General features: G+C 47.0%; 1 protein-coding gene across 20 annotated transcripts in view; it reads left to right on the top strand.

Annotated features, from left to right (window-relative positions):
- Positions 1-26,050, top strand: part of TRIP12 (thyroid hormone receptor interactor 12) — a 495,519-nt gene that overhangs the window by 349,069 nt on the left and 120,400 nt on the right. For all 20 annotated transcript variants that reach the window (XM_029615415.1, XM_029615414.1, XM_029615411.1 and 17 more), the window contains 5 exons: positions 329-533; positions 7,803-7,903; positions 15,394-15,568; positions 16,253-16,394; positions 25,061-25,252. In XM_029615415.1, the coding sequence (XP_029471275.1) occupies positions 329-533; positions 7,803-7,903; positions 15,394-15,568; positions 16,253-16,394; positions 25,061-25,252 (815 nt within the window). The remainder of the gene's footprint in view (positions 1-328; positions 534-7,802; positions 7,904-15,393; positions 15,569-16,252; positions 16,395-25,060; positions 25,253-26,050) is intronic.

The following is a 26,050-nucleotide window of genomic DNA, read 5'->3' as shown; positions in this document are numbered from 1 at the left end:
CTACTTGCAGAGTGAATTAGCTTGTGAAACTCAAATTGTATTCTGTCTGACTCAAGACCATTCTTAAAATTGCTTAGGAAATTGTTATAAAAGCAAAGGGCATTGTTTCCATGTCGTTGCCATGGTACTCAGAAGTTACAAAAGTGATTCCAAACCTATTAACTGCTAACTTAAAACCTAGCAGTGATAAATACCCTCATGCATCCTTAATGCCCCATTTGAACAATGGTTTTTAACATCTCAAGGGCTGCTTTGAAAATAAGTTATTTTATGTTGATGTAACTGTGTATTTAAGGATTTTTTTTTGTTTTGTTTTTGTAATTCAAAGGTGTGATGCATCAAGTAAAAAATTTAGCAGAATCAGAGGCTTTGCTAACAAGCCCCCCAAAGGCATGCACTAATGGATCAGGAACACTGTGTACATCGACAATAAGCACTGGAACATCCACTATTGCAAGTAATGCAGCCGCAGACTTAGGTTCTCCTAGCTTACAGCACAGCAGGGATGATTCTTTGGACCTGAGTCCACAGGGGTAAATATTACAATTTGATTTCCTTTTGAAACCTATTTTCTAAGTGGGATCCCCTTTTCACTTTAAATGGGAAGCAAATATGGTGTTGCAGGAGTACGCCCCAGTTTTGTTTTTTTTTAAATAGAAATGTAGAACATTTCTTCCATGTTTCTTTGGCATCTAGGTTGCTTTTACATTTTGCAAACAGTTTTTTTTCTTCTGTGCAAGGGGTTGCCCAATCTGTTCCTTTGATACCCTTAAACAGGTCTGGTTATCAGTTTTAAAAAATATATTCAAATCTAGCTGGTTTTTAGATTAGATGTGAACAACTTTGACTATTCATTGTGGATATCGTGATAAACAGAACTGCTTGGACAAGCTTGAGGACCATTTTTTTTTTTTCAGGGAAAATATAGGGGCATCCACTTAGAGCTGTAAACACCTTTCCAACTTCTTAAACAAAAACCTGTAGATCCCTCATAACCACTGCCATTGTTGCACAAACAGATTAAAAGGTTCCCTGTATGTACCAGGATCATTCCAGACTGTGGGTTATGTTCCCTGTCCAGCAGATGGAGTTAGAACCAAAAATTCCCAGGGGAGGACCTATATAGCCACGCCTCCCTCGCCTCAATCCCCAGTATAGTTCTAACTCCAGCAGACTGAGCAGGGGACACGGTGGTCCCCAGCACTTTTCTAGTTTTATTTTCTCTTTGAGGAATCAATTAAATAATATTAGATAAAGGTTTTCTTCTAAGGGATAGGTTCTGTAGTGTTCTGACAGGACCACTCCGTTCAAAGAGAGACACTGTTTTCCAGTCAGGAACTTGCTGACAGGCTGTGTTTTTTGCCTGTCACTTTATTTCTCTCTTCCTATCTCTATGTTTTTTCCTCTTCCTTGCCTGGCTAGAGTGTGGTAAGTGTTATTTTTATTTCATTTACAGTCGTTGGTAGGTACAGGAATTTATGAGGGGTGAAAGTCTGTAGTGCCGACCGCTCCCCCTAGCCCCGGAGTTTTCCTTTTCTCCTCATCCCTTTCAGGGAGTGATTGGAGTTCCCGCCCTGCAGCTCTGCGACGACCCATTCCCCGGAGCTGCTCACCGTCGGGAGGGCGTTTTTCCCCGACGGTCTCTTGGGGACGGTGAGGGGTCCGGAGGCCGAAGAGTTTTATTAATTCGCCGCTTCAGTTGTTGCTGCGCGCCGCAGCCGCCCCTCCCTCCCGCCGCGATGCAAAAATCGCCGAACGGCTCCGGAGCTCAGCACGGGCTTCAGCAGACCTCAGAGGGATTTTCTTCAGCTTTTCCTGAGGGGGAGTATGGCTTACCTGGTAGGCAGCTTGGAGGAGAATCGGACCGCGCTGGCAGGAAGCGGCATGCCCCGTTTCCCCTCGGCGCGGGAATGGTGGCCATTTTCTCAGCTGACTCGGAGGCAGCTCTCTCTGAGGAGGATGTCGACGCTCCTCTCCAGGTTTCCTCTAACAGTATGGAGTTTCGGAGCACAACGGACCAGGGCAGGCAAGGGGACGATGTCTCGGGGGGGCCCCTCATCAGCACTTCCCGCTTTTTTGCCAGAATTCATTGTTTTAATGCACAAGGCATTTTTACAGAGTAGGGATCCGAATCTTGGAATTTGGGGTCCCCCTCTCCCCAAACTGGCATGCTTGGCACAGCTTTCGACGGCAGACCCTCCCTTAGGGAGGGCTTCTTTGCCCACAGGGGGTGCGGGGTCCACTCAGCCCCCCCCCCGTGGTTCCTTTACTGCTGCAACAACCGTCAGGGGATCCATGGCAAGATCCAGATGCGGATGATCCCTCCCTGGCGGCCCAGGTAGAAGGTGACGACCCGAGGGTCCTCCGTATTTTTCAAGCAGCAGAATTGGATGATCTCATCCCCCATATCCTCCAGGAAATGGACATTGACCCTCCTCCGGATCCTGTGGCTCAGGATCCGAAGATTAAGAAAGGGGATCCTCTCCTAGCGGGCTTACGACCTCTAGCAAAAGCTTTTCCCACGCATCACAACATCTTGCAATTGATTTCAAGGGAGTGGGATACTCCTGAGGCCAATCTTCGAGTCGGTCGAGCCATGGAAAAGTTATACCCTCTCCCCACTGACTTCTTGGAGATTCTTAAGGTTCCTGCTGTTGATTCAGCGGAATCCGCGGTCACGAAACATACTACCATCCCGGTCACAGGCGGGACGGCGTTGAAGGATGTCCAGGATCGCAAGCTCGAGGTTTACCTCAAGCGTATCTTCGAAGTTTCAGTGTTGGGGATGAGGGCTGCTATCTGCAATTCCCTAGCACAGCGAGCAGCTCTGCGTTGAGTACAACAGCTTCTCACTTCCCAATCTTTGCCACAGGCAGAGACTATTCAGGCTGATAGACTTGAAGCGGTGGTTGCCTATGGAGCTGATGCTTTTTATGATCTGTTAAGGGTCCTCGCTCGTTCCATGGTGGCGGCGGTGTCCGCTCGTCGTCTTTTGTGGCTATGCAACTGGGCGGCAGATGCTTCGTCTAAGATGCGCCTGAGTTCCCTTCCTTTCAAGGGTAGGTGCCTATTTGGGGAAGATTTGGATCAGATCATCAAATCTCTTAATGAGAATGCGGTGCACAAGCTACCAGAAGATCGTCCACGTTCTTCTAGATCTTTTTATTCCTCCAGAAATAGGTACTGGAATCAACGGAGGTCGCGTCCTACTAGACAGCAGACACCTCGGGCTCCTTCTACACGATCACACACCGGGAACCGGTCCTTTCGGGGGCGCCGCCACGGTAAGGATACTCAAGGGGCAGGTCCTTCCTCGAAGGCTTCACAATGATGCCAGAAGGACCCAAGAGGGGATCCCCCACCTGGGGGGTCGCCTTACTCTCTTTTACAAGGAGTGGGCCCAAATTACGTCGGATCAATGGGTGCTGGACATCTTAAGACAAGGCTACGTATTAGATTTTGTACACGAACCCCGAGATCGTTTTCTGTTTTCTCCTTGCGGCTCCCGTCTCAAACAATTAGCAGTCCGACCGACTCTCGATCGTCTGCTACAGCTGGGGGCAATAGTACCGGTAGCGGCCTCCGAACTGGGAAAAGGACATTATTCAATCTACTTCGTGGTTCCCAAGAAAGAGGGCACTTTTTGACCTATCCTGGATCTCAAGACAGTCAACAAGTGTCTCAGAGTTCCTCGTTTTCGTATGGAAACGCTCCGTTCAGTGTTAGCAGCCTTGCATCCAGGAGAATTCTTGGCCTCTTTGGACCTTACAGAGGCATACCTTCACATCCCAATCCATCACCATCAGCGCTTCTTACGCTTCAAGATTTTGGGACAGCATTTTCAGTTTCGTGCTCTCCCTTTTGGTCTGGCGACGGCTCCGCGTGTCTTCACCAAGATCATGGTGGTGGTGGCGGCGGCGCTCCGCAAGGAAGGGTATCCTTGTACATCCCTATCTAGACGACTGGCTCATTCGGGCGAAGTCGAGAACGCAGGGTTACCGTGCTGTAGACAGGGTAGTACAGCTTCTTCAGTCTCTGGGATGGATCGTCAATTTCTCAAAGAGCAAACTGATACCGTCCCAATCGCTGGATTTTCTGGGAGCACACTTCGACACCAGCCGAGCCAAGGTATTTCTGCACCCGGACAGAGCTCGGGCTCTGCGTGCTCAGGTAACACGGTTCATGGCACTAGTTGCTCCCACAGCGTGGGATTATCTCCAGGTACTGGGAACCATGGCCTCAACAATCGATTTGGTTCCGTGGGCCTTCGCTCATCTCAGGCCTCTCCAGAGGTCTCTGCTTTTGCGATGGAACCCAGTGTCGAGAGATTTTCAAGCAGTACTGCCCATCCTGGATGTTGTCTTGCTCAGCTTACAGTGGTGGCTGGACCCTCAACAATTAGCTCAGGGAGTGTCTCTACAGAACCCGGATTGGGTGGTCGTCACCACGGATGCCAGTCTCACCGGCTGGGGGGCGGTCTGTCAGGACAGGTCTCTCCAAGGCCGATGGACGATGGAACAGTCCACTTGGCCCATCAATCGGCTGGAGACCAGAGCAGTCCGTCTAGCGCTGCAGGGGTTCTACCCACTGGTACGCAGTCGAGCGGTTCGGATTCTTTCGGACAATGCAACCACAGTGGCGTACATCAATCGCCAGGGGGGCACCAGAAGCCATCTAGTCTCGTTGGAGACCGAGTTGATGACATGGGCGGAGCTACACTTACAGCGGCTAGCGGCTTCGCACATAGCGGGCGTGGACAACGTTCAGGCAGATTTTCTCAGTCGACAACACCTGGATCCCGGAGAGTGGGAACTCTCGGAGGACGCATTGCGAAGGATCGTACAGCGTTGGGGGAGACCCCATGTGGATCTAATGGCAACAGCGACAAATGCAAAGGCCGCCCGGTTCTTCAGCCGCAGGCGAGAGCGCGGCGCGGAAGGAGTCGACGCGCTGGTTCTTCCCTGGCCTCGACAGTGTCTCCTGTATGTCTTTCCTCCGTGGACTCTAGTGGGCAAGGTTATCCGACGGATAGAGACGCATCAAGGTCCGGTGATCCTAGTTGCACCAGAGTGGCCTCGTCGACCATGGTTTGCAGATCTTCTCAATCTGGCAGTAGACGGCCCTCTTCAGCTCAGTCATCTGCCACGTCTTCTTCGCCAAGGACCAATATTTTTCAAGGAGGCAGATCGCTTCTGTCTTGCGGCTTGATTTTTGAGAGGCATCAATTGAGACGGCGCGGATATCCAGAATCTGTCATCTCCACACTCCTGAAAGCTAGGAAGACATCCATGTCGGTTACTTATGTCAGAGTATGGAAGGTTTTTGAGGAATGGTGCGAGTCAAAATCGATTCTACCAACGCAGGCCTCTGTGACACATGTGCTTCCTACATGCTGGTCCGGAGTTGGGTCTTGCCTATAATTCTCTTCGTGTGCAGGTGGCGGCGTTGGGAGCCTTCCTACGTAGTAATGACAGGGAGCTCCTGGCTTCACATCCAGATATCCTACGTTTTCTAAAGGGGGTAAAACACTTGAAGCCTCCAATTAGACCACCTTGTCCTTCTTGGAATCTCAATTTGGTACTCCGGGCTCTATGTGCACCGCCTTTAGAGCCTCTGACTTCGGCCACACTCAAGGATGTCACCCTTAAGACCATCTTCCTGGTGGCGATCAGCTCAGCACGTCGGATCTCTGAACTACAAGCTCTATCATGTAGGGAGCCATACCTTCGTTTCACGCCAGGGGGAGTATCCCTGCGGACAGTTCCATCTTTTCTTCCGAAGGTGGTCTCGACTTTCCATCTCAACCAATCGATAGAGCTTCCGTCATTTTTATCCTCTGATTCTTCTGACCTGCGTCGGTTGGATGTCCGAAGTTCTTTGATACATTATTTGGAGGTCACTAATGAATTTCGACTCTCCGATCATTTGTTTGTCCTTTGGTCGGGACCCAGGAAGGGTTGCATGGCATCCAAACAATCGCTCGCTGGCTGAAAGGAGCGATTATAGCCGCATACATCGGAGTGGGTAAGTCTCCACCTTTAGCTGTTAAGGTGCATTCTCTCCGCGCTCAAGCGACGTCGTGGGCAGAAAGTTCTGCAGTTTCTTCTCAGGAAATCTGTAGGGCGGCCACAAGGAAGTCTCTCCACACTTTCGCAAGATATTATCGTCTAGACATTCGCGCACCGTCTCACAGTCAGCTTGGAGACAGGGTCATATGGGCAGGGCTGTCCGCGACCCACCCATGATGGGGAAGCTTTGGTACATCCCACAGTCTGGAATGATCCTGGTACGTACAGGGAAAATAAAATTATTCCTTACCTGCTAATTTTCGTTCCTGTAGTACCATGGATCATTCCAGACCCCTCCCTGGTTTTGGGGGTTCTTTGTGGGCCATCCCTGCTTTCCTGTCTTCACAATATTTTCACTCTGTATCTCTAGTTATTGCGAGCTGTGTCTTTGAACACAGTGCTGTTTGCAAGTTCTCAGTTACAGTTTTTTGAGTACAAGTTAGTTGCTGTCACTTACAGCTGTTATTTTTGAGATTGATTCCTCTGGTTCTGTCTCTTCTCGTCTTGGCTTTGCTAGTCCAGTTACTGAGGACTGAGGCGAGGGAGGCTATATAGGTCCTCCCCTGGGAATTTTTGGTTCTAACTCCATCTGCTGGACAGGGAACATAACCCACAGTCTGGAATGATCCATGGTACTACAGGAACGAAAATTAGCAGGTAAGGAATAATTTTCTTATATTTTGAGTCTCATTTAATCTCTGGCCTGAGGATGTATATATTTTTACAAGTTTGACTAAAACTACTGGACGTAAGAAATGGTCAAATATTCTACTAAAAATGCACAGAGTGATGCTGCCTTTGCTTATTTACTTTCATTGCTACATATTGCAGTTCCTGTGGACTGGAAAGAGGCCATGTAAATAATGGATCTTCCTCATAATTGCAAAAATGAGTGTGATTTATCATACCATGTGGTGGTATGCTGTCTTTCCTTGTCCAGCAGTCAATAAGGCATTGAGGTTTTATATTATTTTGATTATCGTTGATTATTACACTTTTGGGTTATTTTTTCATTTCAGAATTGTTATGCATTGTTATAATCATAAATCAAAGAAATCAATATTCTCACAATTGTTTTGTTTTAAAATGTGCAGGTAGCATCAGTTATCTCAGTTCCATGGTAAAAGAGCAAAGCACCTTAGAACCTCTGATGCAGAGTTTTCTACTTCGAAACCCTGGTCCAGAGTCAGGTTTTCAAAGGGTCTTTTGAGTCTTTTGCCATGGAACCTGAGAAGTGATTTTTACCTGCATATTTAAAAAGAAAAAAAATGTAAGAATATTAATTCTTTGACCTTTGAATCTAACATGCATGCATTAAACCTAAAATCTATTGAGCATAGCGTGTAGATTTTGAGACTGCTAATCATACACTCATATGTGCTCTGATGTGAGAGGAATTGCATATTTTCCTACTCCTTGGTTATTTTTGTTAGTATTGTGATCAATCACTTTGTCATACTAAATTAGGTTTAATTAATGAATACTAAACAAAATATCAAGTTTGTTTCCCCTCTTCACAACTGTGATTTAACTTGGAATGGCTAGAAAGAAGATATAAATTCATAGGGAAAAAGATATACTGTGAAAGCTATTATCCATCTATGCAGCTTTTGACTTCATCTGTCTGAAAGTTCCAGTTACTATTCCTGCTAAGTGCTAATTCCTCAAATTTTAACCTATAATGAGAATAAATGTTTTGAAGTTATTTTCCTTTTTTACTAACTCATATGGCAGGCGATTAAGTGATGTCCTAAAGAGAAAGCGACTGCCAAAACGAGGGCCTAGAAGGCCAAAGTGTTCACCTCCAAGAGACGAAGACAAAGTTGACAATCAAGGTATGTTGATATGAAAAGTCTAGAATGACACAATTTTCATTCAAATTTTGTTTATTGCATTTATGCAAATCATTACAAAACAATACATAAGGTTTAAGTTTTTTCTTATATTCTTCCCATCATGCCCCCACTCTTTATACATTGGAAAGTATGTATGCAAAGCGTAATACATTATCTAAACATTTTCTTTAGGAGACTATCCTGGAGGTAGTCCTCACATGTGGGTAAGTCATCAGACAGAGCCCTGTCACAGAACACTTTTGTCATGGTTTCTTGAATTTTGACTGGCATACTGAGCATGCCCAGCATGCCATAATCCCTGTGACCACAAGGGTCTCCCTTCAGTCTCTTTTTTCCGCACTGCAGTTTGCCTCACGGGTTAGGAGCTCTGTGAGATTTCTCACCTTTTTTCCTCATGTAAAGATTTGAAGTTTACTTCTTTAAAAAGTTCCCTAACAGAGGTCTCCCATCTCTCCATTCCCTCTGACGCTCGGTGAGTACTTTTCCTGTGTCTCCGGTCAGTTCCTGCCGCCTTACCAATCTGTTCCCGCAGGTCACCGACCGTTTCGTGCTCTTTTTCGACATGGTGACCAGGTTTGGAAAGTTCCCAGAGTGTCCGCGAACAATGTCCATAACGGACCCGCACACTGTGTGTCCTGCGCCTGGGCTCTTCGCACGATGTCCACCGGTGTCCTGACTGCGCCCAAATGACCCCGAAAGGCAGACTGGCTCGTCTTGACAAAATGGAGTCTCTTTTTAAATTAAAACCAACTCCATCGATTTCTGCCCAGTCATCACCAGCGAGTAAGTGGGCATCCACCGACAAACCTCGCTGAGAGAAGCAGGGAGACTGTGACCGTCAGTCACCAACGCCATCCAGGACATCGATAGCGTCATCCTCTGTGCCGGGGAAAGACCGGACCAAGCACTGAGGGAAAAATTACCACCGGCACCGACGTGAGTCCACACCCGGTGCCAGCACCAACATCGAGGCGGCATCAATAGCTATCGAGCCGCCTTCGAAGAGGACCCAGGGAGAGGAGCCCCCGTCCTCCTCTGCACCCGAGGCGTTCCCCCACCGATATCTGTGCCAGGTACTGAGCTTGCACAAATTCCTGTGGAAGAGCCAGTAATACCTAGGCTGCCTCCCCCTGTAGCTGCACTATCCACACCAGCTTTCAGGGAGGAACTGGATGTCCTTGTCAGCTAGGCAGTCCTTGATGCCTTCCGAAGCCTGCAACCGCCATTGATGCCGGCCCCCATACTGGCACCGACCCGAGAACCATCGATGTTTGCAGCATTGCTGGACCGACTCAATACCCTCATCGGTGCTTTTCCAGCTCAGGCCATTCCATCGGCACAGAGTCGGCCATCGAGACCTCCGCAGCTCCCGATACCTGTTCCGGGCTCCTCGGAGGAAGACGACACAACTTCTAGTTCGACTCCAGCTCCAGGTCCATCGGGGCTCTGGAGGCCAAAACATCCTCAGTTCCCCTCGATGCCATTGATTCCATCGATTCCTCCATCTATGCCAGTACACCCGCCATCGAGGCCTCCATTGATGCCTACGCGCCCTGGAATGTTAGACACTCTCCCTCCTTCAGGAACTCCCTATGATCCATGGGAGGATGTGGACACAGATACATCCACATCAGAGGACTTACTTTCAGAGCCTTCTCCTCCCAAAGAGAGACTGCGGTCTCCTCCTGAAGACCTTTCCTTTGCCAGTTTTATTAAGGAAATGTCTAAAACCATTCCCTTCAACCTAGTGACAGAAGAGGACACCCGTCACAAAACCTTGGAAGTTTTACAGTTTGTTTATGCCCCCAAGGAAATTATGGCCATTCCAGTGCATGAAGTCCTATTGGATCTCCTTCACTGCCTATGGGAGCATCCTGGCACTGTCCCACCAGTTAACAGAAAGACAGATGCAACATACCTTGTCCAACATGCCCCAGGTTTTCAAAAACTACAACTTCCTCATCATTCTGTTGTGGTTGAATCCGCACAAAAGAAGGCCAAACGATTGCGCATGCATTCCTCAGCTCCACCTGGTAAAGACCAAAGTTCCTGGATGGTCTGGGTCGGAAAATCTTCCAAGGCTCCATGTTGGTATCCCGCATAGCCACCTACCAACTATATATGACCCAGTACCAAAGAAATCTTTGGAAGCAAGTCCAAGATTTTGCGGACTCCTTGCCTCAACAGCAGCAAAAAAGCCTGACTGCCATCATCCACAAGGGGTTCAAAGCAGGGAAGCATGAGGTAAGAACTGCATATGACTCCTTCGAGACTGCTTCCCGATTGTCAGCAACAGGAATCAGTGCTAGAAGATAGGCCTGGCTGAAAGCTTCTGATTTAAGACCTGAGGTCCAAGATAAGCTTTCTGATCTCCTGTGCACTGGTGACAATCTCTTCGGAGATAAAATACAAGACTCAGTGGCTCAGTTAAAGGACCACCACAAGACCCTACGTCAATTATCTACAGTCACTACGGATGCTCCCTCCTCATCCCGCAAAAGCATGAGAAGGGACCCTAGAAGACCATTCTACCATTCACACAAGTACTATCCTCCATCTCAAGCAAGACCAGCCAGAGCCCCTCAAAGGGGACATGCACACCAGCCCAAAGCACCCAGAGCACAACCAGCCCCACAAACTGGTCCAGCCTCCGGATTTTGATGCATTTCCAGAGAACAGCAGCTAATCGCCAATGAATCCAAGCTCAGGAATACCTGTAGGAGGATGTCTGCACCACTTACCACACAAGTGGCGCCTCATAACAACAGATCACTGGGTAATATCCATCATAGCCCAGAGATACCATTTAAACTTTCTCACAGTACCCCCGGATTCTCCACCCAATCCACTGTGGACCCGAAATGACCATACATTGCTTCTAGAGTCAGAACTTTCCACCCTTCTGTAAACCAGGGATGTAGAAACCATCCCCCTGGCGCAGAGAGGCATAGAGTTCTACTCACTTTACTTTCTGATCCCAAAAAAATTGGGCGGTCTCCGCCCCATCCTAAACCTCTGCAATCTCAACAAATTTCTTCAAAAAAGAAAAATTCAGGATGGTGTCTCTTGGCACCATGCTTCCCCTACTACAGCAAGGAAGTTGGCTCTGTTCTCTGGACCTCCAAGATGCCTATGCACATATTGCCATATCCCCACATCACTGAAAATGCCTGTGCTTCATAGTGGGTCACAGACATTTTCAATACAGAGTTCTGCCATTCAGTCTGGCCTCAGCACCTTGAGTATTCACAAAATGCCTAGCAGTGGCTGCCACACATCTACGCAGAAGCACCATACACGTGTTTCCTTACCTGGAGGACTGACTAATAGAATCGATCCAAGCAAGCAGCTCTCAACTCTCTAAAGCTCACTATGGATCTTCTACACTCGCTAGGATTTCTGATAAATTACCAAAAATCCCACAAATCCATCTCACCTCCTTACCTTCATCGGAGCAGATTTGGACACCACAGTCGCAAAGGCCTTCCTGCCCAACGACCGCCCATATTCTCCAAAATGGCTACATCTCTGCGCACATACAAAACAACCTCAGCCATCAATTCCTCACGTTGCTGGGCCACATGGCTTCCATGGTCCATGTCACTCCGATGACCAGGCTAGCCATGAGAGTAACTCAATGAACTTTGAAATCTCAGTGGCTCCAAGCCATTCAACCTCTTTCATCCTGGATTCATGTAACCGATCAGCTCCGCCTGTCTCTTCTCTGGGTAGACAAACAGAAACAACTTGCTGGCCAGTCTACACTTTCAGCAACCAGTTCTTCAAGTGACCTTAACCACGGACGTATCCAACTTGGGTTGGGGAGCTCACATGAACAACCTTCAAACTAAAGATACATGGACACAACTCGAAGCACAGTTTCAGATCAACTTCCTAGAGCTTCAAGCCATACGCTATACCTTATATGAGTTCAAGGACTGTCTTTCACACAAGACTGTTCTCATACAGACAGAAAATGTGGTATTTGAACAAACAGGGAGGAACGGGCTCTTACCTGCTCTGCCAGGAAGCTGCTCAGATCTGGGCCTGGGCTCTTGCACACTCCATGCATCTCCGGGCTACTTATCTGGCAGGCATACAGAACGTAGTAGCAGATCGCCTCAGTCTGTTTCCATCCCCATGAGTGGTCTCTGAATCCCTGTGTAGTGAGCAAAATCTTCTAACGCTGGGGTCAACCAACTATCGACCCCTTTGCATCCAAACTGAATCACAAAGTGGACAGATTCTGCTCCCTGCACAGGCAGCAAGATACATTAGCCATGGACGCCTTCACTCGCCCCTGGAACACAGACCTCCTATACTCATATCCTCCAATACCACTAATAGCCAAAACTCTCGTGAAATTATAACAGGACAGGGGATCAGTGATACTCATAGCCCCGTACTGGCCTCGACAAGTATGGTTTCCCATGCTTCTCGACCTCTCCATCCGAGAACCCATTCGCCTTGGCAGAGCACCCAATTTCATAACTCAGAACCAAGGCATGTTACGTCACCCGAACCTTCAGACCCTATCCCTCACAGACTGGATGTTGAAAGCCTGATCCTTCAACTGCTCAGCCTTTCAACTAAGGTCTCTCAAGTGCTTGTAGCTTCACAAAAACCTTGCACATGAAAATCCTATGTTTCTAAGTGGAAAAGGTTTACCATATGGTGCACGCAAAAAGGTATCGACCCCCTTTTCCTGCCCCACTCCATCTCTATTAGACTGTCTCTGGCACCTTTCAGACTCTGGTCTCCAGACTTTCTCAGTAACGGTACACCTCAGTGACATCTCAGCGTACCACAAGGGAGTAGGGGATGCCCCGATAACAGTGCAACCCCTTGTGAGTCAGTTTGAGGGGCCTTTTATAATTTAAGCCCCCTCTACGGCCACCAGTTACTGAATGGGACCTAAACATAGTACATACAAGGCTCATGCGACCCCCGTTTGAGCCTTTGCACTCCCATGATAAATTCCTTACATGGAAAGTTCTTTTCCTAGTAGCCATTACATCTGCTCAAAGTGTCAGTGAGTTACAAGCATTTTTCACATACTCACCCTATGCAAGATTCCTCCATGACAGAGTGGTCCTCCGTACTCAACCCAAAATTCCTTCCCAATGTGGTAACTGACTTTCACTTGAATCAGTCTATAGTCTTGCCCACCTTTTTCCCAAGGCCTTGCTCTCACCAGGGCAAGAGAGTTTTACACACCTTGGACTATAAATGTGCACTTGTATTTTACCTAGACCACACCGCAGTCCATAGGAAATCCACCCCAACTCTTTGTTTCTTTCGATAAAAACAAACTGGGAGTTGCAGTGGGCAAACAAACTCTCTCCAACTGGCTAGCAGACTGTATCGAATTCTGCTATGAGAAAGCAGGCCTTCCTCTTCAGGGGCAAGTGAAAGCACACTCAGTAAGAGCCATGGCAACGTCAGCACCGATTGCTGAAATCTGTAATGCTGCAAAATGGAACTCTCTACACACATTTGCAACACATTACTGCCTGGAGAAGGAAGGACGTCAGGACTCTGCCTTTGGCCAATCCATCTTGAAGAACTTATTTCCAGTTTAATCCCAACGCCTTCCACATCCAACCTGCTGTGATTTCAGGCTTCCTCATTTTTCCCAGCAGTATACCAGTTGTTGTGCCTGTTGGACAAGTTGCATGCTGTTGGTCCAAACAAATATGTGTCAGCCTGTAGCTTGCTAATCATCCACATGTGAGGACTATCATCCTGCTTGTCCTGGGAGAAAGCAGAGTTGCTTACCTGTAACAGGTGTTCTCCTAGGACAGCATGATGTAGTCCTCACGAAACCCACCCGCCACCCTGAGGATTTGGGTCTCAAACATTTTGTTTTATTTTTTCGCTCGCTCCTTTTGCTACAAACGAGACTGAAGGGAGACCCCTGTGGCTACAGGGGTTATGGCATGCTGGGCATGCTCAATGTGCCAGTCAAAAGTTCTAGAAACTTTGACAGAAAATTTTTCTGTGATAGGGCTCTGTCCAATGACCTCACCCACATGTAAGGACTACATCCTGCTGTCCTGGGAGAACATCTATTACAGGTAAGCAACACTGCTTTCACCTTAGAACTAGTTCTAGATCAGCTCAAATATTAATCATATGGCTTGATATTCAAAAGATGCAGGCACCTAACGTTAAGTTAGGCACCTATACTTTGAATTTAAACTTTTTTATGGGTCAGTACCTAAATGTAGGTGTCTTAAATCAGAAGATGTAAAAATTAAAGTCCCTAAAATGTGGGTGTGGTCAGGATTGTGGACAAGGCAGAAAAGTAATTAGCACAGGACACCCAAGTTAGGCACATTAATTTACATCATGTTGATAGCTGTACTAACTTTGGGCACCTAAAGCTATATTTAGGAGCTTATATTCAACCTTTAAGGTGCATCTGATTAAAGGTGTCTTAAGAGTTTTATTGAAACGTCTTGTAGGTGCTTTAATAAGGCTCCTAATTAAGATGCTTTAAATCAATACCAAGCTCTCTTTTGAAATTCAAGATCTAAATTCATGCTTGCAGAGATGAATAAATGTATACTTCCCAAATGTTCAAATAATTGTCATATTTTTGATGGTGAAACATTTTAATGGTTAAATACTCATATTAATAAATTATTCTCAATTTCCACAAAATACTCATGCCTCTATTGTAGTGAAAACTACTTCACATTTTCAGATTCCTATGAGAATATACAACTTTTTTGTAGCGGCTGTCATTGTAGCTTCTTATTAACTGTGCTAATATCAAACAAACACTTTATAGTTTGTTTCAAAGCCCTATGCTCCTTTGCCTTCACCTCTTGGCCTGGTGCTTTTCATAGGCCTTATTCCTCTCAACACACTTGTACTTTTGCACCTTCATTCTTGATGCACCCAGCTCAGTTTGCCATATTCTGTCGTCCGATATCACCCGAAGACCCAGTACTTATGAATCCTCTTTCCTTTTCTGGCTTTTTGTCAGTGCTGCACCATCACCAAATGTGCCTTTCTGTATGCACTTTTTCTGTTGCCTCCTGCTCTGTTTAGATTGTAAACCATTAGGGCAGAAGCTTGATACCTTTTGTTTTCCATGAACATTTTGTCTGTTTTTTGTCTCTTGTTTCTCTTGTATAGTTTGTACTCATTGATGATAATTACATTGAAAAGGAACAGAAATGAAATTTGAAAAATCAACTTTTATTTAAAACTATTATATCATTGTGATTAGTTGCATTACTTGCAGTTGAAGACTTTCTAATTATTAAATGTGTTCAAAATAGTTGCTGCTAAACTGCCTAGAACCTAGCAGTTTGCAATTGGACGGGCCTGAAATTCCATAGAAGCCTTTGTGTAATGCCAGATAATTCCGTAGACTGTCACTTTTCATGTGTTGTTCTCTGACAAAATTATCACCATTCAGCACTAGGACATTAATTGTGGTCTTCGTTCCTTTGAAGCTAAAAGCCCTACAACTACGCAGTCACCTAAATCTTCCTTCCTGGCAAGCCTGAATCCTAAAACATGGGGAAGATTAAGCACACAGTCCAACAGCAACAACATTGAACCAGCACGTACAGCAGGAGTCAGTGGGCTTGCTAGAGTTGCCTCAAAGGATACTATATCCAACAATCGGTAAAACAAATAATGAGATTGTCATATATATGCATTTTGTCAGAGTTGATGTTCGTCTTCTCCCAAAACAGACTTTTTTTTCTAAAAAGAAGCAAAAAGGCCCTTAATATGGTTTGCTTACTGTACAGTTTGCTGCTCTTGCTGGCAAATGTACTCTGTATATTTTCGGTATGAAGATACAGGCTTTGATGGTTGCTTAGCTTTGTAGCCTCCTTTGGCTTCTCAACCATCTTTTTTTCTTTATTGGTGATCACTCTATTACTGACCTAAAACTAGACATTTCATGTAATTATCCTTACTTGTAGAATGAATATTGATGCTGTCGCAATGAATTATAAAAAAAAGATCAAATTGACTAAATACATTGCTGAAATCTGTTTTAGTGCTGGGTCAGTGCTGAAACTGTATCCTTAATTTGTTGGAGTTTTCTCACTTTTTACAGAAAAACATATTCCTCGCTTGTCCTGTTTATAATATGTGTACTTTTACTTTATATTTTATAAGGCTGAGATTACATAAAGATGCTTATGCCTTCTGTTTCAAAGTACATTTTGTCATATGCATTATTGATTTGATTTACATAAGGGAATCTGATTATATATTTTCCTTCTTATAGCAACATGGTTTTTACGATGATAGATTTTTTAAATTAAATTTACATTAAAAATCTGTCTGTTTTTACAGCGAGAAAATTAAGGGTTGGATAAAAGAACAAGCCCATAAATTTGTTGACCGCTATTTCACGTCTGAGAATATGGATGGAACCAATCCTGCACTAAATGTACTACAGAGACTTTGCACAGCAACTGAGCAGCTCAACCTTCAGGTTAGCAAGTATATTTCATTTTTTTCTTCTCATTTCATAAGGAAAATAAAACATTAAAAGTTCTGTTAACAAATATTTCAAAATGCAGAAAGTTAATGTTCATTAGTTGTTATAAGTATGTGATATGACTGTTGCAATGTAGTTCACTCAAATAGCAAAATAGAAATTCTTCCTTACAGCTTATACCACTAAAGCACATTGTGGGACATTCACATCTGAAAAGCAGTTTTTGAAGTGCATCCATCCGGAGGGCATAGTAACTCATGAAAAGTGAAGCGATTTGAGTTCAGACTTGGCTGAAGGCCAAGCATGTTTCTGGAATTTTTCCTAATGAAATTTGCCAGAACCTGATCGGTTACAACTCAAAATTTAGATGAGATCCTTAAATCTCAACCCAGGAAAAATAAGGGTGGAAATGGAATTAAATATAAAAATAGGACATGACTGACAGTTAAATTTTGGATTTATTGGATATGCAGACAGATAGTAACTCCTCATAGTCTGGAAAGTGTAGGAAGATAATTACAAGAAGAATTAGGAGTAGCTTTGACAGTAGTAGATTAAAAAAACAAAAAAAAAACTTGAAGCCTATAGAGTGACTGTACAGTTCTCACTCTAGGAAATCAGTTCAAAATATTTCTTCATCATGATGGTAATAATAATAAGCAGTATAAAATAGTTTTGGTGAATTGGCAACCTATATCAAATGCTAAAGAAATGAAAGCACTGGTTCTCAATTACTTATTGTATTACCTTGTGTTTTCTTTTTAGAAGGATATAATAGAAATCAAGAAAGTGATAAGGGTGCAAATGCCTTTTCAAGCTACATTATTACTTTTAGGATCTGAAAACATTGCAAAGTTGGCTCTGTGATTAGCACATATGATTAACTGAAAAGAATCTGATGAGTGAAAAATATTGCAAGATCCAAAATGCTTTTGACTACCTTGTTTAAAGCCTCCATGATATACATTTTTTTCAGCTGCTGCCCACCCCATTGTGGCCTCCTAGTCCTCCATTAGGGAGGCACAATGGAAGTATACATATTTTGAGGGCGCTTGATGGCTTGTTAGATAAGAATTGTTTGTATGCTGGACGCCATGTTAAGAAAATATATTTTAAATAAGTTATTTTGACATTGGTTGTAATGTAAACCGAAGTGATAATTAATTCTGTTAATTGAACCTCGGTATATAAAAGTTATAAATAAATAAATAAATAAATATGCAGCCTAAAATGTACTTCATTCTTAGCTCTATTTGCATTGACCTGATTCAGGACATATATAACTCCCACAAGCTAATCACAAATGCTTTGTTAGTCCACCAAGGAATTACCGTATTTTTCACACCAGAAGACGCACCTAAGATTTTGAGGAGGAAAGTAGGAAGAAAATAATTCTGTCCCCATGACTGGCTCTGTACGGAGCTCCCCTGGTGGCCATCCGTGGGATATTTTTTCGGTTTTGTTTTTTATAGTAAGGCAGAGAACATCCACACAGGTACTCACACTCACTGGTTTTCTCTCCCTCACATACATACATAGGCTCTTTCCCCTTCCCACATACACACACAGGCTCTTTCACGCTCAATAGCTCTCTCCCCCACAGGCTCTCACACATACAAGCTCTTCTCCCTCCCCCCCCCCCCCCCCCCCCCCCCCACACACACACACACACTCACTGGCTCTCCCTCACATATACACATTACCCGCACACACTCATTGTCTCCCTCATACACACAGCTCTCTCACACCAGTTATTTTAAACTTTCATGACTGCTCCAAAGTTCAATAATAAATAGTCAGGGCTATATGACATTGATAAGGAGAGCAATTTGTTTCTAATATTTCAACAGGTAGCCACTTAATCAGCACAGGCAGTAATTCTATTTGCTTTTCATTAATTTCAGCTGTCAAAAACTGCTTATCAGTTCTGAAAATTCACATTGCTTTATATGCCAGAAACATTTTATCATAAATCACTGAACTTATACCATGAACTAAAAAAGAAAAGGTTTGTATTCCCAGTACGTACCAGGATCAGTCCAGACAGCTGGGTTATGCCTCCCCTCCAGCAGATGGAGTCAGAGAGAAAACTGAAAGCACCCCCTATATACACTGGTGTGCCACCTGCGACCCTTCAGTATAATCTCTGACTCCAGCAGATTGAGAGGCATAACCTGCGGTCCTGCTCCGGTCGGTTTGTTATTTTCTCGGTCCTGGGAAAATTAAAGAAAAAAAAAATAAATAAATAAAATACAATATAAAGTGTAAGGTAGGACAGGGGATAAGATCATTGGATGCTTCCTTTCTCTCCTCTGTCTGTCTGTCGGTCTGTGGGACTGTTTGTGTGAGTGTCTTGCGCTGCGCAGCTAGGGATTAGTGTGAGGCAGGCTCGGAGGGTAGTACCCTTCTGATATTCCCGGGTTAGTGTGTCCGCAGGCTGGGGGAGAGCTTACCGGTGGGCCGGTCACCCTCCCCCCCCCAATTCCAGGCTTTAGTCCTGAAGGGGGTTTAAAAAAAAAAAAAAAAAAAGTTTAAAGTTTTTTACTTACAGAGCCATTTAAGTCCTGTTGGGGACAGGCAGTGTGCTCATTTCTACTGACCCCGGCCTGCCCGTGCCTGCTCGGACCCCGGAGGGGGTGGCTAGCTCACCCGGCGCGCGTTTGCTGTGGGGCTCTCCTCTCTGAGCGTTTTTGGCGCCATTTTTTCGTGCTGCTCCGTTCGCGGTGCCTATGCCGCGATCTTCGGTCTGCCTGACCTGTGGAGAGGCGGGGGCGCGACTCTCCTGCGGGGGTCTCTGCCCCCGATGTGTTCCTGGGGGCGAGGGACCCTCGGGGGGGCCGAGCGCTGCCCGCAGCCGATCTTCTCTCCTCTCTCCGGAGCGGCACAGCAGCGTTTCAGGCAGTCGTCCTCCGGCCCCTCCTCCACCGGGGAGGAGTGCGGCGGCCATTTTGGCCACGCGGCAGGCTGCATGTTCAGCATCGGAGGAGGAAATCTCCCCTCCTCCTTCTCCTGAGGCACAGAGCCTGTGCTCCCAGGCCGATTCGGGGTCTCCTCGCGGCCCCCCTTCATCGGATGGTCCGAAGAAAACTCTAAAACGGTCAGTGCCATTTTCTTCCGATTTTGTGCTTTTAATGCACAAAGCCTTTTTGCAGGCAGAATCCGGCTGGGAGGCGGAGGCTCCCGCTCCCCCGAAGGTTCCCAAGACCGCCCCCATCTCAAGGGGCAGTCCACCGGACGTGGGGTCCTCCGGGATCAAGGGTCCCCGCCCGAGGGGGGGTGGGGCTGAGGACCTGGGAGACACAGGAGCCGCTCTGGACTTGCTGTTGGCCGACGATCCGGGGGCTGTAGCTGGGGATGATCCCCAGGTACTCCGCTTGTTTGGAAAAGAAGAATTAAGCTCCCTTATTCTCCACGTGTTGCAGGAGCTGGAGTTGACGACTCCGCCTCAGGAGGCGGACACGTCTACAGGGGATATCGCAATGGCAGGGATTAGAGCTCCCCCGCAGACCTTTCCCTTTCACCACAAGGTCTTACAGATCGTTTCAAAGGAATGGGAGCTCCCAGAGGCTTCCCTGCGGGTGAATCGAGCCATGGAAAGGCTATATCCCTTACCCAAGGATTCCTTGGAGCTTTTGAAGACACCCGCGGTAGATTCGGCTGTCACGGCTGTGGTAAAGCATACAACTATCCCAGTGACGGGAGGTATAGCGTTGAAGGACCTCCAAGACCGCAAGCTTGAGGTTTTATTAAAACGCATTTTTGACGTGGCGGCACTGGGGGTCCGAGCGGCGGCTTGCAGCAGCCTTGTGCAGAGGGCCAACCTCCGCTGGGTTCAGCAGCTGCTGACCATGCAGGAGCTCCCTCCGGGCGAGGCTGAGCAGGCGAATTGTGTTGAAGCGGCGGTCGCTTATACAGCGGATGCCTTGTATGACTTGTTGCGCACATCGGCTCGCATTATGTCCTCGGCGGTCTCAGCCAGGAGGTTGCTCTGGCTCCGTCGTTGGTCGGCGGATGCCAACTCTAAGGCGAGGTTAGGTTCCTTCCCCTTTAAGGGCAAGCTGCTGTTTGGCGAGGAGCTGGACCAGCTCATTAAGGACCTGGGTGACAACAAAGTTTACAAGTTGCCTGAGGATAAGCCTCGGCAACCTCGGTCGTTTGGTAACGCCAGGGCTCGCTTTCGGGGGCAACGGCGTTTCCGTGGGGGAAGAGGGGGTTCCCTTCCCCAGCGGCAGCAGGCGACAAGATCCCAGGCCTGGTCTTCTTCTTCCTTTCGCGGCAGGAGGCCTATACGCGGGGGCTCTTCCCAAGGCTTTCCTGCCATCAAGCCCGCACAATGAAGGTGCGCGGGCCCACTCCTCCGTGCCAGTTATCGGAGGTCGGTTGTCCCGGTTCTGGGAGGAATGGGCCGCAATTACTTCGGATCAATGGGTCCTCGACGTGGTTCGGTACGGCTACGAGTTGGATTTTGTACGTCCCCTCCGGGATCTCTTCCTGGTATCGCCGTGCGGCCCCGTAGAAAAACAGGTAGCTATAGCCCAAACGGTCGCCCATCTACAGGCTCTGGGGGCGGTGGTTCCGGTTCCCCGGGACCAGCTCAGGACGGGTCGGTATTCCATATACTTCCTGGTGCCCAAGAAGGAGGGCACCTTCCGACCCATTCTGGATCTCAAAGGAGTAAACAAGGCGTTGCGTGTGCCCCGCTTCCGGATGGAGACCCTCCGGTCTGTTATTGCGGCCGTCCACAAGGGAGAATTCTTGGCTTCTTTGGATCTGACAGAGGCCTATCTGCACATCGGAATAAGAGAACGGCATCAAAGGTACTTGAGGTTCATGGTAATGGGGGACCACTACCAGTTTTGCGCCCTCCCCTTCGGGTTGGCCACCGCGCCGAGGGTGTTCACCAAAGTACTCGTGGTGGTAGCGGCTTCCCTCCGCCGGCAAGGCGTCCTGGTACATCCCTATCTCGACGATTGGCTCATTCGAGCGAAGTCGCACGCGGCATGCAACCGGGCGGTCTCCTTAGTGGTGCGCCAGCTGCAGAGGTTGGGTTGGGTAGTCAACTTCGCGAAGAGCAGACTCGAACCAACCCAACAGCTGGAGTTCCTGGGAGCTCGGTTCGACACCTTGGTGGGCAAGGTTTTTCTTCCGCAGCAACGCATGCTCAATCTCATGACTCAGGTACGACGCCTGTTAGAGCTCGAGATTCCCACGGTCTGGGATTATTTACAAGTCATTGGTCATATGGTGTCTACTATGGAAATGGTACAATGGGCTTTTGCGCATATGCGTCCGTTACAAAGAGCGCTTCTATCTCGCTGGGATCCCCGCTCGGAGGAGTACGGGATGGAATTGCCTTTGCTGGAGCCGGCTCGCTCCAGTCTCTCTTGGTGGTTGATTCCGGCCAATCTCCTACAGGGGGTGGACCTCGAACCCCCGTCTTGGTTGGTGGTGACGACGGAAGCCAGCCTGTCGGGTTGGGGTGCGGTCTGCCAGTCCCGTGCAGTCCAGGGCAACTGGTCGGCACTCCAGGCGACTTGGTCCATAAACCGCTTGGAGACCAGTGAGGTCCGCCTGGCCTTGCGTTGTCTCCTTCCACTGGTACGCGGACGAGCAGTAAGAGTTCTGTCGGACAATGCGACCACAGTGGCGTACATAAATCGACAAGGAGGCACGAAAAGCCAAGCAGTAGCGACCGAAGCGGCGCTGTTGATGTCCTGGGCGGAAAGGCACATAGAGCGTCTCGCGGCCACCCACATTGCCGGCGTGGACAACGTTCAGGCGGATTACCTCAGCCGGCAGCACCTAGATCCAGGAGAATGGGAGATCTCGTTGGAGGCGATGGCTCTCATCGCGCGGCGTTGGGGGACTCCGCGCTTGGACCTCATGGCGACCCGTCAAAATGCAAAGGCGGCACACTTCTTCAGTCGGAGAAGGGAGCACGCGTCAGAAGGGGTGGACGCGTTAGCCCTTCCATGGCCTCGTCACATTCTTCTTTATGTGTTCCCTCCGTGGCCTCTGGTAGGGAAAGTGCTAAGGCGCATAGAGTCCCATCACGGTCCGGTGATTCTCGTGGCTCCGGAATGGCCGCGGCGCCCGTGGTTCGCGGATCTGGTCAACTTGGCAGTCGACGGCCCACTGCGTCTCGGTCATCTCCCCAATCTTCTTCGGCAGGGTCCAGTATTTTTCAATCTGGCGGATCGTTTTTGTCTGGCGGCTTGGCTTTTGAGAGGAAGCGGTTGAAGAAGAGAGGTTATTCGGACGCGGTGGTGTCTACTCTCCTTCGGGCGCGTCGATCTTCCACTACACTCGCCTACGCGAGGGTTTGGAAGGTTTTCCATGATTGGTGTGATACGGCAGGTACTTCGGCCAGACGTTCGTCAGTGGCGGATATCCTTATGTTCTTACAGGATGGATTGAAGAAGGGGTTGGCGTATAATTCGCTTCGAGTTCAGGTGGCGGCTTTGGGCTGCTTGAGGGGTAAGGTCGAAGGCTCTTCCCTTGCGAGTCATCCAGATGTGGCTCGTTTTTTGCGAGGGGTTAGAAACTTGCGTCCTCCCGTCAGGCTTCCCTGTCCGTCTTGGAACTTGAACTTGGTACTCCGCGGATTGTGTGCGGCTCCGTTTGAACCTCTTAAGGCGGCTTCTTTGAAGGATCTCACCCTCAAGACTGTTTTCCTTGTCGCCATTTCCTCGGCTCGTCGGGTGTCGGAACTTCAGGCTCTCTCTTGCAGGGAACCGTTTTTGCGCATTTCGGCGTCAGGGGTTTCCCTACGAACTGTTCCTTCCTTCCTACCTAAGGTGGTCTCCACGTTTCATGTCAACCAAACGGTGGAATTACCTTCCTTTTCGGACGAGGACCTACAGTCTGCTCAGGGTCGGGACTTGAGGCGTTTGGATGTCCGTCGGATTCTCTTACGCTATTTGGAGGTTATGAATGACTTTAGAAAGTCAGATCACCTTTTCGTGTTGTGGAATGGACCCAGGAAGGGTCTTCAAGCGTCCAAAGCTACGATTGCACGCTGGTTAAAAGGTGCTATTGCGTCCACGTATGTTGGCTGTGGTAAGCCTGTTCCCGCTGGACTTAAGGCTCATTCTCTGCGTTCTCAAGCGACTTCATGGGCAGAGAATCACTTGATTTCGTGCCAAGAGATATGCAGGGCGGCCACGTGGAAATCCTGGCATACTTTTTCCAGGCATTATCGCCTGGATGTCCGGGGACCTCCTGCAGAGTCCTTTGGGAGCAGTGTGATTCGAGCGGGACTCTCAGGGTCCCACCCCAGTTAAGGCGGCTCGGGTACATCCCAGCTGTCTGGACTGATCCTGGTACGTACTGGGAAAGGAAAATTAGGTTCTTACCTTTGCTAATTTTCATTCCAGTAGTACCATGGATCAGTCCAGACGCCCGCCCACAGGGTTCTGGGAGTCCGCTCGTATTCTCTGAATTTTCAGTTTCAGTGGTTTTATGTCGGTTTCCGCACGTTTGTGGTTTCCTTGACTGTTATACCAGTGTATCGTGTGTTGTTGTACACTCTTGGTGTTCTATTTGTTGTGTCTGGTTTTATCTGTTTTCAAGGATGTTCTCCGTGATCTGGTCACTTGTTTTAAAAAAAAAACAAACAAAAAAAAACAAAAACAAAGGGGGCTTCTTGAGGGCAGTGTTGAAAGGGCTTACTTCATTACTTCTGCTTTGATATCACATATACTGAAGGGTCGCAGGTGGCACACCAGTGTATATAGGGGGTGCTTTCAGTTTTCTCTCTGACTCCATCTGCTGGAGGGGAGGCATAACCCAGCTGTCTGGACTGATCCATGGTACTACTGGAATGAAAATTAGCAAAGGTAAGAACCTAATTTTCCTTCATGTGTCCTCTATCCCAGGCAGTATAGTACCCTCATGATTTTCTAATATATGTAAACAAATGAGAAGGAAATGGCCTGTACTAACCATAAACTTTGATGCCATGTATCGTCTTCTGCTGGCAGAGCTTGAGCTCCCTGCCGGTCTGCTGTTCCCGGGGTGCATCTTACAGTGAAGGTTGGCTTGGCGCAGGTCAAACAGCTGTTTGAACCGCGTGCGCTACGGAGGTCCCTCCAGTTCAAACAGCTCCCTGTCAGTCTGCTGTTCCCAATGTGCTGCCGACCTTCGCAGTAAGATGCACCCCAGGAACAGCAGACCGGCAGGGAGCTCAAGCTCTGCCAGCAGAAGACGATACATGGCAACAAAGTTTATGGTTAGTACAGGCCATTTCCTTCTCATTTGTTTAGATATATTAGAAAATCATGAGGGTAATATACTATATATATTATGATAAAATGTTTCATGCATTTGACCTGCGCCACCATACTGATTGGGCTGAGTTGGGAGGGGGAGGAGGGGGACGGCGGGCAAGAGGGAGAGATGCTACATTCGCTCCATAAGACGCACAGACATATTCCTCCCACTTTTGGGGAAAAAAGTGCGTCTTATGGAGGGAAAAATACGGTATATCACCTGCTTCTTGCATATCAAATTTATTTCTCTGTATCTAAATTGATTCACATGGCAATCAAATTAACTTTGAGTTTAATATAATCACCTTCTTGGGTCAAACAAAATTTGTATTTTGTTTGTATGGCAAATCCTTAAACTTGACACCTTAATACCACTTTTCTTTCTCATAGGTGGATGGTGGGGTTGAGTGCCTTGTAGAAATCCGTAGTATAGTCTCAGAGTCTGATGTGTCATCATTTGAAATCCAGCATAGTGGGTTTGTGAAACAGCTGCTGCTTTACCTAACGTCTAAAAGTGAAAAAGATGCTGTGAGCAGAGAGATCAGATTGAAAAGGTTTCTTCACGTGTTCTTTGATTCTCCAGTAAGTGTTTTATATTCATGGTATTTGAATTTTATTTGTATAGCATTTCGGAAAATGCAGCAATGGACTATGTATTTTCTGACAGGAATGTGGAATATGACAGCAAATAAAGACTACAAGGCACATCTAACTGCAGAACTTATTTGATCTCCAGCTTTACTTTCCCTTACTTGGAATCAAGAATCTATTATATCTATTCCATGCATTTTTAAAAATGGTTTTATTCTGCTTGCATCACCTCTACAAGGAGTCTTTTTTTTTTTCCCTAAATCTCCCTACCCCTCCCCTTATATTTATGTTCCTCCATAGCATACCCTGTTTGATACTTATATCATGATTCCTTGTTTTAGAACTTCCTAATCCCCAAAAAATGTTTGCCTTTAAGATATTTGTATATTATTACCCCTCTTTTAAAGGATACATATTTAGGACCTTAAGTCTCGTCATAGGACTGAGCACCATTTTGGTAGCCGTGGTCTGTTCTGCCTCTACTTTTACCCATATCTTTTTGAAGATGTGGCCTCCAGAACTGGATACAATACTTTAGATTAGGTCTCACCAATTATTTGTACAGAGGTTATTATCTCTCGTTTTTTGTTTCTACTGGTAACACCTCTCCTTATGCCTCCTAACATTTCCCTGGTTCTGATCACTGTTTTGCAGCCTTGAGACAATCAGATAATGGTCTGCCTGAGATTTTTCTTATATGGGACAAATCACCCTCCATCATATATGGCCATCTTGGATTTCAGTGCTCCAAATATAACTCTCTATTCTTTGCATTAAATATTAGTTGTA

The sequence above is a fragment of the Rhinatrema bivittatum genome, chromosome 9, assembly GCF_901001135.1.
Source record: "Rhinatrema bivittatum chromosome 9, aRhiBiv1.1, whole genome shotgun sequence".
Lineage (NCBI taxonomy): Eukaryota > Metazoa > Chordata > Amphibia > Gymnophiona > Rhinatrematidae > Rhinatrema > Rhinatrema bivittatum.
The sequence above is the reverse complement of the archived record's forward strand: the minus strand, read 5'-3'. Positions and strand labels throughout refer to the sequence as shown.